This window comes from Gobio gobio (genome assembly GCF_949357685.1).
Source record: "Gobio gobio genome assembly, chromosome: 15".
Taxonomy (NCBI): domain Eukaryota; kingdom Metazoa; phylum Chordata; class Actinopteri; order Cypriniformes; family Gobionidae; genus Gobio; species Gobio gobio.
The window spans coordinates 42386901-42404805 of NC_137108.1; the positions used below are offsets into that span (position 1 = coordinate 42386901).

A 17905-nucleotide genomic window follows, 5' to 3' on the forward strand; every position below is an offset into this window, starting at 1 on the left:
CCACCATAATGCTAATGCACATGGCCTGGGTTAGGTAAGGTTTCGGGGTAGGTTCAGGATTTGTACCTAGTTATTACCCAGTTATTGCAATTACTATAATATGTACAAAGTATGTACATGGGGAATAGGATATATAGTAGCACAAATAAAGTGCTACCATGTTTTTTAAGCACTCCTAAAAAGTGTTTTGAGCATTTTAGCACATTGCATTCGTCCATTAGATGACTTGGGTTTGTTGCTAAGTATGAGAAATAATTGCAGTGATGCTTACCCTAGTCAGTACTATTAATGAAAAGAAAAATATTGTGGCATTTACAGTATGAAAGTATTTTATATGCTGATGTGTATGGTGTGAGAGTAGCCAGCAGGAGTCAGCATTTCTCACTGAGCACAAGAGCAACTTGTAATGTAAATTTAGATGTAATACAAAAATAGCACTTCAATGTTCACTAGGATTTTAATTGAAAAAAACTTTTATATTAAAATATATTTATAAAAAAATATATATATCCTCCTGGGACCCAGGAATAGACTTTTGTCCACAGCAGTGTAATGTCAATTTCTCTGCCACGTCACAGTCACTGTCTGGATGTCCTGTAAAGAGCACATTCAGGGATTCCAGAAATACCAAATGTTTGGAGGTTTCACCAGGACAACAACTTCTCCTCGGTCTTTAAAAATGACATTAATTTAGTGATCAAATTTACCACTCTTATTGAAATATGATAATATTTTGTAAGCATAATTTAAATTTGATTAATTTTCAAATTGTTTGTTATAAATCAACATCTCATGAAAATGTTATGGGGTTTCTAAGCAAACTATGACTTTCTGTTACAAAAAACAAACAAACCAGGACTTCAATCATGTTTATCAGGCATTTTGGAGACACAAGTGAATAGGGAAAGAAATTACTTATCAATATTCCTATGAAATATTAGATATTATTATGAAAACTATTACTCCCATTATAACACTTGTTAATATGCAAATTAAATACAGTGTATTGATACATTGCATTGAATGGGAAAACCCATATATGGCCATTTTACCCACATATTGCATAAAGTAAAATGGCTTTCATAACATAGTTGAGAATAATCTTTAAACAAAGAAAGAAAAAAATCCTAAAACCTAAAAATGTATTGGCGAATGAAAAAAAATCCCATTGTTTTTGCCTATAGGCCTACATGTAATTTCATGTCATTTTATTTTTTAAACAACTGAGTCCCTGTGTCCAATTATGAGGACAAAGCATAACATATGAGTAATAAATCATAAAACAAAACAAAAATTTCCCCCCCATTTGTTTCTTATGCTCTAAATAATATAATGAAAGGAAATACTGAATTCAATTTACTTTTTTTCTGGGTCCCAGGAGGATATATATATAAAAAAAGTTACATATTTTTATCCAGGTCAGTATTTGGATTTTTTTCTCTACAGGCTTTTTCAATTTAAATCCTACTTTGATTGGCTTGGACTATTATTTTTGTATTCAATGAAATATCCTTTATCCAAAGTTCACCAAAGTAGCACCAAAGTTTGTTCACATGCAAATTGAGATTTTTTTGGAAGTAGACTAGAAGAAGTAAATTACATTTGGAATAACTAAAAGAACTTGATGAAACACAGGGAGTGACACTGCCCATCCCATCTCATGAGGTCTGTACAACAGATGACAAACCGTTATGACGTCATGAAAGAGTCCACAAAAGTAAATGAAGTGAATACTTGCAGTTAGAGGGAAAGCAGGTGCAATCTCAGACTGGAACAGGTTGGTCCCTGAGCAGCTACTTATTTCTATTTGTTTATTTTTAATAGCATATTAGTCCGCTTTTGCTTATATGTTTGTTTGGGATTTATTGTCTATTATATATTATCAATTGTATAGTCCATAATCAACTGACTTAAAACCTTTTTTTTAATCTAAATGTTCCTTTTGCAGTATGTATTTGATTAGACAGTATCAAAATGTATGAAAAGGCTTTTTAGACATGTATCATGGTAATACCACGGTATTCTTAGAAATCGCATGTAAATAGCAGGGTATATATATGAATATGTATGTTATTGCCAGTGTATTTGATACCATCACAGTACTGTGGTACATCTAAAATACTTATTTAATAATTCTAATAATGCACAAATACTTTCTAACTGGAAGTAGAACTAGAGTCTATAGAACTTACCGGTAATATTCTTGTGCTTGTGAATATACACCTGCTATTCTTGTGCTGGATGTTCATGCTGACCTTTATGTCCTTTTTCTTCAGGAGAGAAACAGAAAACTACAGCCATGGGAGCAGGAGCCGTGACATGTTTGATGATTGCAGTCATTGCCTTGAATGCATTCGCTGCTGTAAGCCTGAAATTAAATAATACAAATAATATGTTAATGTTGTAAAATATCTCGTTCCCTATACTTATAAGTATTTTCCTCTTCAGGCAGCTGGACTGGCATTATTCGCAGTGGCCATTTGGGTAGCAGTGGACGGGTATAAACTCTACCCCATATCTGGTGTCTCAGGAAAAGATGACATCTTTGCTGCAGCCTGGATTGCCATTTTTACAGGCTTTGCTTTCTTCCTCACATGCCTCTTTGGCATCTTCGCTGCCCTGAAAAGGAGCCGTACACTCATGATGGTGGTAGGTTTTTAACAGCAATCCTACCATCTTGCAGATGATCACTATTATTCAATATCACCTTCAGTGAGACAACCAAACTTAGGAATTATTTTGATTTTTAACCAAATGCTGTTATCCTCCCACAGTACCTGATCGTAATGTTCATCATCTTTCTGTTTGAATGCGCTTCCGCCATCACAGCTGCAACCAACCGAGATTATGTGAGTAGAGTCACCAGCCTTTCTGTAATGTAAAAAAAAACAACCTTAATTTACACATCAGAGAAGTGGCACAGTGGTAGCACACTTGGCTCACAGGGACCCAGGTTCGATTCTGGTCTGGGACGTGTCCCATTCCTGCTCTCTCTTCCTACACTTTTCTGTTGTTTGCACACTATAAATTACTCTAAAATCCCATTAAAAGCTTCTCGTGATGTTGATCAAATGTGATAATCAGCAGGTTCATAATAGAGATATGTTTTCCCTTTATTGTAGCTGGTTGGGAACAGTAACCTTGTAAAGAAACAGATGCTGCAATACTACGCAGACTCCTCCACACAAGGGAAGCAGATTACACAGACATGGAACAGAGTGATGGAACAGGTAAGCAGAACACCTGCGATGACCTCTTGACTTTTCAGTGAACACAATCACCTGTCAGCTGTCAAAGGGTGGTGGCTAAAACAGATGCATTGCACATACTTGCATAATATTAGGGAAGGAAAATGTTGAATCATCTTTAACCCAAACCTGATACAACATGCTTTTCTGTTGCCTCTCAAATTAAATCGTGATAGTGGAGAAACCAGTTTCATCCTCGCACAAACCTGTGAGGATAACTTGCAAAAGACTGATAGTATATCCTCTTGATGGGTTGCTGCTGGCTTCATATAAACCAGCAAGCCATGACACTGACATACAGCGATTTTACCACAAGAAACGAAGGCTGAGGGAGTCATGGTTCACTCTCAGAAAAAGGGTAAAAAAGCTGTCAAAAGTACTAAAGGGATAGTTCACCCATAAACATGCATTTCCTTATCACTTACTCACCCTCTAATTGTTCCAAACCTGTATGAGTTTCTTTCTTCTGTTGAACACAAAAGAATGATGGCAATCAAATAGAATGTTGGCAATCAAACACATGACGGTAGCTATTGACTTCCATAGCAGGAAAATCAATGGCTACCATCAACTGACTGGTTACCAACATTCTTTTGTGTTCAAAAGAAGAAAGAAACTCATACAGGTTTGGAACAACATGACTAAACGATGATACCATTTTTATTGGGTGAACCCTTTAAAAGGTATGCATCCACCACCATAGTGACAGGTTTGTACCTTTTTCCCCTCCTGAGAAACAAGTTTACAGTTTATGTCAAGTGTACATCAGTGTTATTCACATATTGTTTCCCACGTTGTAAGTTGGGTAGGCAGGACTACATTTTCACAAAGGAATGTTCCATAATCACCGAAATCAAGGTTACAATAACAATGGTAAGGCCTAGGCCTATTGCTTTAAGAAACAAAATCAATATTGACAATCAAAAATTAACATTTCTTTATTTGTTCAAATATTAGCAAATATTTCGTGGGCAAAAAAGTTCCAATGTATATTGTCAATAGTTTAACGTTTCAAGTGACTTTCAAACCAAAGCAGCGAATTTACGTGAAAAACGTGAACGATGCAAAAACATAACGCAAAATTCCTGACTGGATTTCGCCCCCGCGAAAATTAGCTGAACGGTAGCTTATGCTGCCTTCACGTGCTATCGGAAATTTCCTAATTCCCACTTTAGAAGTCGTGATTACGAGCTTGTTGCATTCAAGTGCTTTGTTGTCGGAGTGAACAGGAATCATGGTGGACACCAAGTTATTCTTGCCTATTTATTGGGAAAATCTTATTAAAACCATCATCATTTGTAGTCTCCCATGCACCGACAACCATATAAACATTACAGATAGTCCGCTTTCTGCTGATTCTGCAATTTCAGTCAAATGAAGACTATTTTCGCTGAGTACCAAACATACAATACACTTCATATGATTACTCTTACATGTAAATATGTACTACGTTAATGTCAAGACAAGACGACCAAGCTGTTTTGGAAAAAAACAACAATAAAACCACACCTGCCACAGCAGTCCAGCTCCCGCCACCATGTTTAACGCTTATGACACGCCCATCTCGGGAAAATGGGGTATCAAAAGTATTTCCGAACTTCCCAGTGGTAAACACGACATCAGAGGGCGTTCATGTGCAATTGTTACCTAGGAAACTCGTATTTACGATAATTCCGATAGCACGTGAAGGCAGCATAAATATCACCGCACATTTGAAGTGTTACACACGACACAACACAACTAACTTCTAGATTGATATAGAATTCAACTGGTGCACATGTGACAGGTGTTTTTTTTCTTCTCTTGACCTAGACAGGTTGATTAAATCACTCTTCTCTTGTGTTAAGGTCGAGTGCTGTGGAACAGACGGTCCGACGGACTGGTTAAATTTTGACTCTACCTTCAAAACTAATCTTGGCCAAACATCCGTCTGGCCCCTCAACTGCTGCAAGAATGTCTATAATACGAAAGATCGAGAAGACTGTATCGCTGGCAGGAGCAGCGCCATGTTCACAGAGGTAACGTCTTGTAACATCACGTCACCTGCTTTACCGAAGACAACAGATAGCAACAAACTTATGACCTGCAGGGAATAAAGTTACAATTTTCATTGACAGTGGTTCTCAACTAGTCACAACAAAATGCGCTCTTTTTCTGATAAACAATACAAAAAATGAAAAGAATGTACATTTAAATGCAAATAACGAATTAACTGTCTAATATAAGAGGTTTATTAGCCTAAATATTTTTTAATTATACAATTATTTTTCACAATAATTCTACATGATGTTGGACTTATTTAGATCATGGCAAGGTTAATACATTTAATGTTTTGTTTCTAGAAAATAAATAAAATGTTACTGACATTTATGGAATTACATCTTTATTTTTGCTACATCTCTCAGATTCTTTGGCAAACATTTAGATGCCTCACTTTATGTTAGGTGGTGCTTCTATGTCAATTATTTAGTTTTTTCTTTGATATTTCAGGGTTGCTTCAAGTACATTGAATCTGTGTTAAGCCGTTACACCTGGGCTGTGAGCTGGTACGGGTTCTCTGTTCTCATGCTTGTGGTAAGTCATACAGTATAATCATGACCTCTATACATACACACACACACACACACACACAGGACATGTTCTTGCGTTTAAAACATCTAGATGGAACACAACGGTCTTCAGGTGCATTTTCAAAGTTCAAACTGCTTTGAAAGTTGTGACAAATCACAAGATAATGAAAACCCGTCACAAATCTGATGTATATATAAATATATTGAATTTTAAAATACTTTTTATGTATGATTTACCATTTGTTTTTTTTACCAATTTTTTTTACAATTATCTTCATTTGGGTGCTTCAAAACTGTTACATGCATTTATTGATATAGGCTACATTATTACTGTATATCACACACTATATTGCCAAAAGTATTGGGACACCCTTCCAAATCACTCCAATCACTTCCATGGCCACAGGTGTATAAAATCAAGCACCTAGGCATGCAGACGCTTTTACAAACATTTGTGAAAGAAGTGAATTCTTCAGGAGCTCAGTGAATTCAAGCGTGGTACCATGATCGGTTGCCACCTGTGCAATAAGTCCATTCGTGAAATTTCCTCACTACTAAATATTCCACAGTCAACTGTTAGTTGTATTATAAGAAAGTGGAAGCAATTGGGAACAACAGCAACTCAGCCACGAAGTGGTAGGCCACGTACAATCAGAGCGGGGTCAGCACATGCTGAGGCGCACAGTGTGCAGAAGTCGCCAACTTTCTGCAGTCAATAGCAGACCTCCAAATTTTGTGTGGCCTTCAGATTAGCTCAATAACAGTGCGTAGAGAGCTTCATGGAATGGGTTTCCATGGCAGAGCAGCTGCATCCAATCCTTACATCACCAAGTGCAATGCGAAGCGTTGGATGCAGTGGTGTAAAGCACACCGCCACTGGACTCTAGAGCAGTGGAGACGTGTTCTTTGGAGTGACCAATCACGATTCTGACGAGTCTGAGTTTGGTGGTTGCCAGGAGAACGGTACTTGCCTGACTGCATTGTGCCAAGTGTAAAGTTAGGTGGAGGGAGGATTATGGTGTGGGGTTGTTTTTCAGGGGTTGGGCTTGGCCCCTTAGTTCCAGTGAAAGGAACTCTTAATGCTTCAGCACACCAAGACATTTTGGACAATTTCATGCTCCAACTTGACTGCACACCAGTTCCCAAAGCAAGGTCCATAAAGACATGGATGAGCGAGTTTGGTGTGGAGGGAACTTGACTGGCCTGCACAGAGTCCTGACCAGTGGTGTAGTCTACGTGATACGCAGGTATACGCCGTATACACACTAGGAAAGGCCAAGGATTTCCGTATACCCACTTAAAAAAGCGTGTGGATACGTAACAACATCGTTTTGCAGACATCCCAAGTCTCCCGGAAGTTCCGTGAGTCTCCCGCATATTTATAGCGGCTCCCTGATGCCCGCAAATTAGTTAAATTCTCCCTCAATCTAGAGCGAGCGAGCAAGAGCGCGCATGTGAGACACAGACTGTGCACGCGCGCACGGCAGAGAGCGAGCGAGAGCGAGAGACCTTACGTGTGTGTGCTGGTGTGCACATAATGAAGCGCATGTAAGACGGAGAGCATCCTGATTGGCTTGTTTCGGTAAGTCAACCAATCAATTGTCAGTGTGGGTGGGCTTTTATCTCTTCTCCCGAACCGAATCAGCTCAGTGTAAAACTGGAGCGCCATGGCAGAGGGAGAGTGCCCCAAAAAACAAAAGTATAAAGTATAAACATAATGACAATATTGCACGCTGTACAGTTTGTAACTGACATGTTATGGTTGAGTTAAACAAGTTTCATTTCATGTGCATATTTTTCAGGTCGGCTAGTTGCCAAGGCTACATGAAAACAACAAACTCCTTAGACCTGTTTAAAGTTGCAATGAAATATAAATAAAAGCAGTTTACATAAATAGTATAAGCAGCTTATGTAAATAGTAAAAGTGATCTACATAATTTTACATATTTTTTTTTTTACAAATAATTGCATAGGCCTATAGAAATTATATATTAATGATATATTATATTATACTACTGTATACAAGTAAAGTCATGTTCTGTGGGGGTTTTTTTGGGAGGGGGGGATGGGGAGGGGGGGGTCTGCTTTTGTGACAGAACTTTCATTCATAAACTAACCCCGTCTGTGTTGCGAACATAGACTGTGGTTGCGATTGCGAATCACTAACGTTTTTGGACTATTGGGGACCATTTGGACACCAGCCAATCAAATAAAAAATATAGCTACCGAACAGCCAATCAGAAAATAGCATTGCTGTATCTGGGTAAGATTTAGATATTCCCACAACAACAACGTTTACATTCTGCCACCTACTGGTGGGTTAGTTTAATGTTTTATTTCCAACATTTCTTAATTGTATATTCAAAAATATTTAAAACAATCTCTCAACATTTTCAGTGTAAATGATTTAATTTAATTGGCAACAGCCCTACAGTGTCTTATTCTAATTTAATTTGTAGATCAAATTTAAGAATATAAAATGAAAGCTGAAGCATAGCCTATATTTAATAAGATTATGGGTATATTGCATTACAGATACTGGCACACGTCTAATTTAAAACATTTACACCAATAAATTACTATATGGTGATATTAGTTATCAATACACTGTAAAAAATTGAATTTCTGTGAATTAAATTGCATCAATTCACAGAAATTCAATTTGGCCAACTGAAAAATTTAGATGTGATCAGTCACTAGAACATTTTCAATTGGAGACCGGAATTTTTTTTTACAGTGTAGTTATTGTAATTAGCTATTGAAAAGAGATTCATTTTTCAATAGATAGCTTCAATAGCCTTTTTCAAGATGATATTTTGAAAAATGTTGGTAATCAGACAGTTGGCAGCACCCATTGACTTTCATAGTCTATATTTTTTCCTACTGTGGAAGTCAACTGTCTGATTACCAACATTTTTCAAAATATCATCTTTTGTGTTAAACAGAAGAGAGAAACAACTTGAGGGTGAGGAAATTACAACACAATTTTAATTTTTGGGTGAACTATACCTTTAAGAATGATTATACTATATGAATATGGTACCTGGAGCACAGGTTTTATCAGCTGACATGTCTTTTGTCGCTTATAATAAATTGGAATGTTGGATGGGTGCGTATGAGGCTGGGAGGGGAAAAAAAAAAAACACAGTATACTCACTACAAAAAACTAGACTACACCACTGGTCCTGACCTCAACCCGATAGAACACCTTTGGGGTGAATTAGAGAGGAGACTGCAAGTCAGGCCTTCTCATCCAACATTCTCGTCCAACACACTCCTAAACCTTGTGGAAAGCCTTCCCAGAAGAGTTGAAGCTGTTAGAGCTGCAAAGGGTGGGCCAACTCTATATTAAACCCTACGGATTAAGAATGGGATGTCATTAAAGTTCACATGCTTGTAAAGGCAGGCGTCACAAAACTTTTGGCAATATAGTGTATTTTGGTTATTTATTCTGCCCTAGAGAAAAATTCAGTTGCACTTTACTGGATATTCACTCTTCTAATGCACTTCTGATCTGTCCTACAGTTTTTCACATTAGTGATCTCCATGGTCTACTACATGCAGCTGGACTAATCGTCGGGACTCCGCAAGACACATCTGCATCTGCCGCACAGGTGCTTCCACTCGTGGAGTCACAGAAAAATACAGATGAATGTAGATCAACTAATAAATACAATAAATACAAATCAAAGTGTCCTGCAGCATTACGCACTTAATCTAAATAATTATAAACAGCATTTTTTCTCCCCATTTTTGTTTTTTTGTACATTTAAATTTGTATTTGTCACATAAGGGATGTTCCAGGTTCAAAACAAGTTGGTCTTGATTCAAAGTATTTATGGCATAATGAATTGCAATATTCAATTTTTTAAAACTAGGGAGCAGTATCATTTTTAGTTTTTCTGTAATTGTCTAAGTAACTGATTTTTGCGTTTAATCATTTATGAGTAGTTATTATGGTATCATTTAAATCTTTATCATCAATCTTGATCAAATAGGATCTTCAAATAATTGTATAAATTAATACATTTTGCTTTAAGCCAGAGTCTACACTTGTATTTTTTTCTACATGAATATTTTATATAAAATTTAGCTTTTTACCAATTAATAGGACATTTGTTTTGTATTTTCCTGCACATCTGTTTTTAAAACGTGCTTAAATGTTTCTGTTGATAAAATAAACATGTAACTGTGCTGGTGACTCTTCGTGTGTCATTCACTGTCTGTAGTTGGTAAAAGGCAAATGAGCGCAGCCAAACCTGTCACAGGCTGCATGCAGGTACATGCCCTGGGAAATAAACAATCCTTAAACAATAAAAGCCTGAAGGCTCTCCACACCCTGAACCACCCAAACCGTTATTGCTCAGGCTAATTATCTAATGCCAATGGAGTGCGTTCACGTTTCCGCAGAGAACAGAGGAGGGAATGTTAGCTTGCATACATCTTCTTTAATTTATACTCAACTGGGAGTGTCGCCTGATACTCAGAAACAGACTGGTTCTGCAGGATATCCATTCAGGAAAGACATCAACTTCTCTCATATTACAACCTACAAAGAAGCTCCCATCTCAGAGGGTGGAGACTGCAGCGCTGCAAATTAAAATAATCTCAAAATAACACAAAACCTAGAAAAAAACACGTCTTTTAGTAGCAGTCATTCAGCCTTAGGAGGAGCATCCAGATCTGCTTCAACAATAGGAATGTTATTTTGATGTCATCACAATGTAGCAATTAGTACCAGGATCACAAAAAAAAAAAAGATTAATTCAAAAAACCTTTTCTTGCATTCCAATGAGAGTTTCGGTAATATGAGTATTTAAATAACGCCCATCTTTAAGATACCTCGTCTGACTGGTGTACAAAAACAATCGGAAAAATAATCACCAAACTACAGGTTTCATCAATGACGGTGTCCAAGGTTTTAATTCACATATTTGAAAATTATACAAAATAGGATGAACTGCCTTTAGCAAAGTGCTGAAGGCTGAAGGGGAGATTGTTGGACATGTATATACCCTCAAAGCCACATGCATGACCTCTCTCACTGGAAGATACACGCTCACAGGTCTGCTGACATACATAGGTAGCATTAATATTTTTAGTGTTTTTTTTTTTAAGGAACATATCCCCCTTGGTTATTCACTGCATAGATATGTATTAAAACAATAGAGTTAACAGACATGCAAACACACCGTGTCACTCGCTCACTCATACACACACTCTCTCATTTAGACCTTGTATACTCAGGGCTTACTGGTGTGGAGCTTTGGAAAACTGTAAATAGTAGCAACTGGGCTCAGGGTTGTATCTAACTCTTCAACATTTGCTTTCATAACGAAGGATTATTTCAAAGATGATCAATTATTTAACAGAAGGCACCAATTACTATACAAATCTATAGAATCCAGCACACCTGTCAAATTTTAGAAGAATTTCCAGGACTACTGAAAGATATAGTCCGAACTGAAAAAACACTGGAAAAGTACCGAGCCCAGAATGTGGTATCTAAAAAAAACATCTAATCTTATAGTCATCTAAGACTAGTGTTTCAGTGTTTTGCGGTGAATAGTACCAGTTATTCTACGTTGCTAGGTTGGGATTCCTCACAGGGATGTCTGGGAGGGACACAGGGTGACGTGACCTACCTGAAATACTTGCTTTGGATTAGAACACCAATATTGATACAAAGTCATCTGACACATTACTTGAGAATGCGCAGTACAGTACCTCACAGAAATATGCACTCTCAATTACGCACCCTTCCCAAAATGATCAGCAATGACCGTTCCTTTTTATGTGCTTATGTCAGACACTCTGGGCAAGACACACTCATTCAAATTCACACACAGACTTAAAAGAAATTAAGGTCACAAAGTCTTAAACTTTACATTCTTTGAAACAAATTCAAGAAAGGCAAAATAAAACTTTCACAATAACTTTTTCCAATGAAAACTTACAATAACTTAGAAACATAAAAAAAAAAAAAAAAAAGCAATTAAAAAAATGGAAATATCACATTGCTGCCAAAAATTAAGATAACAAAAACTAACCATCTTCATAAAGTTTTCATAAAACCACTAGCATATCTTGAGGTTATTTTTATCGTACTTTGAGGAGGAAGAAAGACATATTAAGCTTGTGCCCCTGTACAGAATTGATCTAGTGTCAAAAAGAACCTTAAACCAGACAAAACTGAAAGCAGAAAAACTAAAATTCGCCACTGAGCAACGTCCTGTCAGAGGAATAGCAGCTATGCACCTCTCTGACTCCCTCTGCTGGACAGCACAGTGTGTTCTGGAATGTTTTCATATCTAAGCCACTTTATGGTTCACTTCTTTGATCCTTTCTGCTTTATGTCTTATTCTCGTACACTTTTTCCACTCCAATATCGCAGGACAGCAGTGGGGTCTTTCTGAGACAGAAACACTAGTAAAGACATACCCCACTAAATTTTGTTTCTGTACACTCTCTCCCCTTGGGGAGGTTAACACTTTCTCTTTTCACAACATGTTAACTTGTACAGGAAACATAAAAGTCTAGTGCTTATACTGGTCTACTTCATATCTCATTTTAAGTCTAAAGACTTTTTGTGGCAGTTGTGCTCTTTAGCAATAACTCCGGGTCTGGCCTTCAGTTCGGATGGTCCAATTGGGTCCCGGCAGGCTTCCCTGCCGGTTTAAGCCTCTCTGGTTCCGCAACCCCTGAGGTCGGAGAGAAGGATCCAGGACAACATCTCGTCGTGGTGTGTTGGGATATTGGGGAAGCACTGACCCTGACTGGTACGGGTATTGGTTAAATTGGTTGGCCACTGTCTGGGGCCCGTATTCTCTTGTTGGTCCAAGAGCTAAGTTTGAAAAGGCCACTGTAGGTGGAGTGCATGTGTGTGAAGCTTCTGGGAGGCCTTGAGGGCCCCAATTGGGGTATGGGGGGTCCTGATAATATGGTCTTGGTGGGTAAGGATTAGCGGTTGTGCTTTCTCCCTGGGAGACTGGGACAAAGTCTTGGCTTCTGTAAAACTTAAGGACTTGGTCGCCAGATGGCATAACGTCAAAAGCTTGTCTATACTGGACTCCAGAAGATCTCCGCAAGGGGTCTTGACGTTGGAAAGGTCCAGATACCTCTCTAGGTGGCACTTGACCTTCAAAGCGCCCTCGAGAGGGTCCTGGAGTGTAGACATTGTATGCAGGTGGTGGTTGCTGCTGCTGCTGCTGGCTAGGGTAGGGATTTGGAGGGTGATCGATGTGCGGAGAAGAGGACGAAGATGGTGGCACAGAAGGACCCTCTCTTTCATCCTCTGCAAGCTTTTCAATTAACAAGGAGGCAATTTCCTTCCCAGTTAGGACATTAACAGGCTCTGAGCTGGTACTGTGGGGATCTGAGCGGCTGCGAAAATGCATGGCAGTGGAGGCTGACGCTGCTATATTGATCTCTTTGAAATCTGAGGATACATCGTTCTGGACAAGGTTGTCGAAGCTAGCGGTGGGGCTTTCATGCTCTGAAAGTTTCTGCTTGTCATCCGGTTGAGACTTGGAAGGTGGTTCCAGTGTCTCAGATGCTTGATGATCATTTTCGTCAAGGTTTGTGGTGGCCCAGCCCTTTGAATTAACCCCAGATCCTGGCGGGTTTGTGAAAGGATAGTTGACGTAGATGGGCTCAGGCTGCTCTTTCGTGATTCCTTGCACCGGGGAAGGCTGAGGTGGTTTCAATACAGAATGCTGAGGCTGATTCAGTGCCAAGTCTTCCGGCCTGGAAGCCTCAAAGTACCGGTAACACACCTTCCCATTTTCAAAGTAGGGGTGAAGCTGGGAGGAAGTGTGGTCTGCTGAAGGCGAACGCTGGGACCGGTGCAAATTACGTTGGTGAACGGACAGAGGCATCATGCCCACAGAGGAGCTCACTCCAGCGGACGCGGGTAAGGGATGCACTTCACTGCGGGACAACCTGACAGATGATGATGTCTGTCGCTGAGGACGAGGGTGAGCAGGATGTCCTGATGATCCGTCCTGGGAGCGATGGTGAGAATGAGAATGGGAAAAGGAGAACGAGTGAGAATGTGCTGCGGCCCAAGCTCGTGTGGCCTCAGATGACCACAGCTGGGGAGCCCTACTGCCCATAGGTCCTTGGGGGTTGTAGGGAGGGGGGTAACCCCTGGAAATGGGCCTTTGATTGGCTGGGTCAGTGAGACGGAGGTTTCCCTCCAGATCCAGCTTCATATTCTGATAGCTGTGGCGTGCATAGCTGGGTGGCACTTGTGGATGCTCAGGTGCACCAATCTCGTAGTAGAAGTTCTCCATCTTGGATGGGTCTTCGGAGGGGACAACTGTTCTGATCTGAGTGGACTGAGTTTGTTGCTGCTGTTGTTGGGGAAGGTGTGCAACCTGGACAGCTTGGCTGGCCATTCTAGCTGCATGATAGCGAGACAACATGTCAGAGGTACTGCTGATGCGCTCAGAGAAAGCTCTGGAAAGTGGTGTGTTCCCTTGTGGAGGTCCTGCCAAGCGTCGAATGCGACTGGCATCCAAGGAGCGACGCATGTAATCATGCCGGTCAGTCTGAGAGAGTGGAGCCCTCAAGGGAGCAAGATCAGGGGGCTTGGGTGGCACTTTAGGGCGAGTGGGCTGGAAGGCTCGTACCTGGGCCAGTGGAGAGCTCTCTGATTTGGAGTGCAGAAGCTGAGTGTGTGGCTGGGCTGCAGGCTTGGACTGGCCACTGGATTTCTCCTGCTGAAGCTGTGGAGCAGAAAACTGCCGCCCATATGCAGGGGGTTTTCTCTGAGAAGGGATGGCTTCGCTGGAGGAGGGTGGGCTAGATTTTGAGGGCTGTGCTGAAGAAGTTGGCTCTTCGTTCTTGTAAATGGGGCTTGGGCTTTGCTCATTGTCCTCGGAGGAACTGGCAGCTGACAACTCAGAATTGGATGTCCCAGAATCAGAGACAGAGCTGTCAGAAGAGAGTGTTCCAGAGTCCTGACCAGGTGGTGACCGTGGCTCTGTACCATGTGATTTGTCTGCAGCCTTTTCAGCAGCAGTTCCACCATCATCATCATCATCACCCCCAGTCTTCCACACAGAAAAGGGGCGCACCGTGGAGTAGATCTGATTAGGATCAGAAGACAGCAGAACTCCTGCATCAGCAGAGAGGGACCTCTGGAAGCGGACGTCTGTCTCAGGGGAGTTTCCACTCTGACGGGGGCGGTATGGGGGAGAGGCACCTTGCCGCAGGGCCTTGTTGGCACTTTCAGCCAGAGCCAGAGCCATGAGGCGTGCAGGGTTCTTGGGGGGAGGAGGAGGGGGCTGCTGTGATGGAAGGGGAACACCAGTGGGACCCAAGATACCTGAAAAAATAAGGAGAGTAAGGACTTGAGAAATAAGCAGTTACTTTAATCAAGTATTTTTAACATTAAAACAGAGGTTCCCAAATGCGGGGTGCACAAGAAAATAATTTTGGCAGAAATTTCTCTCCTTATAAATTTACAGAAATTGGACCAAACCTATGTATGTTGGAAAATTGGCTGAAATTGAACAGGGAATTTAAAGCAATTATTGATTGATTGTTTGTTTTAAAAAATACAACTTATAATCACTATATTTTTCAAAGACTTGTCTTCCTAATTCTTTACACTCTTCAGGAAGTCAACATACAAATGGCAATTTAAAACTGTCTTCCATGACATATTTCAATAAACTTTATATAAGAATTCAGGCCCATCTATCACACTTAAATAATTCATATTAATACCTGAAATACAACCATCTGTAAAATTCTGTTCAAGTAATAACCGTCTGTATATTTATTCATAGTACATAGTCACCTGTAAATTCTGTTTATAGTAATAGCCATCTGTATATTATATTCTAGTACATATTCACCTGTAAATTCTGTTTATAGTAATAGCCATCTGTATATTTATTCACTGTATATATTCATCTGTAAATTCAGTTCTACTTATAGTAATAACCATCTCTCTACTTATACATATTTATATATATTCAGAACATTTTTACGTCCTGCACTTACGCAACCATTGTATATCCTGCACTTGCTGCTATTGCACTTCTGGTTAGACCTAAACTGCATTTCGTTGCCTTGTACTTGTACTTGTGTAATGACAATAAAGTTGAATCTAATCTAATCTAATCTAATCTTCTGATAAACTAAATTAAAATTTAAGATGTATTTGGTTATATATAAAAATGTGAATATGGCTTTCGATATTACCATATTTTCAGAAAAATGCAATGTTGGTATTTGACAATAGTCAAAGGGTGTGCAGTCTGAACAGTTTGGGAACCACTGCAATAGACCATAATCAGAGTGTGTACTCACTAGGACCCTTGATTTTGGCGATGGGGCCCAACTTACTGTTGAGCTCTTGCTGGCAGCTCTCCGTGAGCTGAAAGTCACATGACCTAAGGAGCATAGATATCATCTGGGGTGGCTGAGACGGTCCACTGCTTGGAAGTCCAGGTTGCAATTCGCCAGCTCGTCCACCAATCATTTCCAGAACCTTGAAAGTTAAAATGGCTCACTTATAGATCTCTGCACGTTAAACTGGGATAGACGTCACCTCTAAAAGGTATTAATCCAAATAATACCATACACACAACAATTCAACGAATATTTACGCTCAATTTTACCTTGGCAGGTACACTGATGGAGATCGGATCAGAGATGTCCATAGGGGGGGATTTAGGCGCTTTAGGTGAAAGTGCATGAACCACTTTACGTGTAAAAGAGCGCCTCTCCTGAGGAGGCTGAGAAGGGGGAGCAGATGCCGCTGGAGCCGGCGTCTGGGTATGGGATGGGCTTAAGTTTGAATCGCCCTGTTGGGCTGTGCTTGCGGGAGCATTAGTGACTGCAGACGGCCTGTGCTGACAGAACACTTGCTGAGGAGGAGCTGCTGCAGCCAGGATCAAACTCCGACGGGCTGCGGCCTCTGATTGGTTGAGAACTGAGTCTGGATCTTCTGTGATTGAGCGCTGGCTACCAGAGCGGGTGTGGCCTTGATGGCTCAGACAACGGTACGGAGGGGGTGCAGCTGGAGGAGGGGACTCCCTGCCGCTAGGAGCGACAGCCGTGCTCCCTAACCCTATTGGCCCATCTTCCAGGAAGGTGGGGCTAAAGTCAATGACATCTTCTGTCATCCATGAGGTGTTTGGTTCTTGGGAGAAATCAGGCAACATATACACACCCTCCTCATCCTCTTCATCTTCATTTTCTTCCTCATCAGCATCACGCATTTCCTCAGGCAGCAGGCTGTCGTAAGAGCGGCTCGGATGGATTCTAGATGGGGAGTGCTGGGGAAGGAGCTGCGGATCAACAGAAGCAGCCAGAGAGAGACCATCACTGCTGGAGCGAGGTCTTCGTAAGCGTTGCATCTTCCCCTGACCTGAGAGAAAAACAGAGCATCAACATTTAGTATTATGATTTATACACACAGACACACACAAACACACACAGACACACACACACACACAGACACACACACACACAGACACACACACACACACACACACACAGACACACACACACACACACAGACACACACACACACACACAGACACACACACAGACACACACACAGACACAGACACGATGTTAAAATGTTAAAAATGTTAAAAGTTTAGCATTTATTTATATATAGTATATACAAACAATTTTATAGACTTATATACTTTATATACTTATACATACATTTTTTTTCACATTTTAACTCTTTCCCCACCAGCATTTTTTATACAAAAAACCCGTTTTATTCTAGCGTCATGTATTATCTTTTTATCAACACATGAATGTAGGTATGTTTCATTAAAAAAGGCTGAGAAAAAACATGTTTTTGTCAACAACAAAAAATCGACTACATCCAGATCAGATTCAGAACGATGATCAAAACACAGATGGAGTAGTTTGACACCCCTTTATGCTTGCACAGTCCTATAGCCCGTCCTGGGTCGACATTTCATTCAGTAACATTAAGAAGTTTAATTATTTAATATGCTTGTTTCTGCATCATCTTCACATGTGTTTTGATCAGGAGATTCACTCTTTCAGAAGATGCATAATAGCGCCCCCTACCGTTGAACAGTGAAA

The 17905-nt window shown here is 40.2% G+C and overlaps 2 protein-coding genes and 1 long non-coding RNA gene across 6 annotated transcripts in view; 1 reads left to right on the forward strand and 2 right to left on the reverse strand.

The window, feature by feature from the left end:
• The first annotated feature begins 1704 nt into the window (after nt 1–1704).
• On the forward strand, nt 1705–10154 carry upk1a (uroplakin 1a). Its single transcript, XM_079837159.1, has 8 exons — nt 1705–1777; nt 2277–2362; nt 2449–2649; nt 2775–2849; nt 3123–3230; nt 5096–5266; nt 5739–5822; nt 9344–10154. The coding sequence occupies exons 2-8, from the start codon at nt 2300–2302 to the stop codon at nt 9389–9391; spliced, it is 750 nt and encodes a 249-aa protein (XP_079693285.1). The 5' UTR covers nt 1705–1777; nt 2277–2299; the 3' UTR covers nt 9392–10154.
• LOC307138672 lies at nt 2512–4786 on the reverse strand. Its single transcript, XR_013818051.1, has 3 exons — nt 4758–4786; nt 2778–2871; nt 2512–2619 (listed from the first exon to the last, which is right to left on the reverse strand). It is a non-coding gene; the product is annotated as an uncharacterized lncRNA (long non-coding RNA).
• Nucleotides 10155–10716: 562 nt separating the features above from the next.
• Nucleotides 10717–17905, reverse strand: part of arhgap33 (Rho GTPase activating protein 33) — a 67148-nt gene continuing 59959 nt past the window's right edge. For 3 of the 4 annotated variants that reach the window (XM_079837146.1, XM_079837149.1, XM_079837148.1), the window contains 3 exons: nt 16453–17204; nt 16142–16322; nt 10717–15149 (listed from right to left, as the gene is read on the reverse strand). In XM_079837146.1, coding sequence (XP_079693272.1) covers nt 12424–15149; nt 16142–16322; nt 16453–17204 — 3659 coding nt within the window. In that variant the 3' untranslated portion in view covers nt 10717–12423. The remainder of the gene's footprint in view (nt 15150–16141; nt 16323–16452; nt 17205–17905) is intronic. The other variant, XM_079837147.1, reaches the window with a different exon arrangement.

Bases quoted from the DNA above. Each gene is read 5' to 3' on its own strand.
- upk1a (XM_079837159.1), top strand. From the start codon at position 2,300: ATGGGAGCAGGAGCCGTGACATGTTTGATGATTGCAGTCATTGCCTTG. The intron at 2,363-2,448 runs GTAAGCCTGAAA...TTTCCTCTTCAG, and splicing joins CCTTGAATGCATTCGCTGCT to GCAGCTGGACTGGCATTATT. The intron at 2,850-3,122 runs GTGAGTAGAGTC...CCTTTATTGTAG, and splicing joins CTGCAACCAACCGAGATTAT to CTGGTTGGGAACAGTAACCT.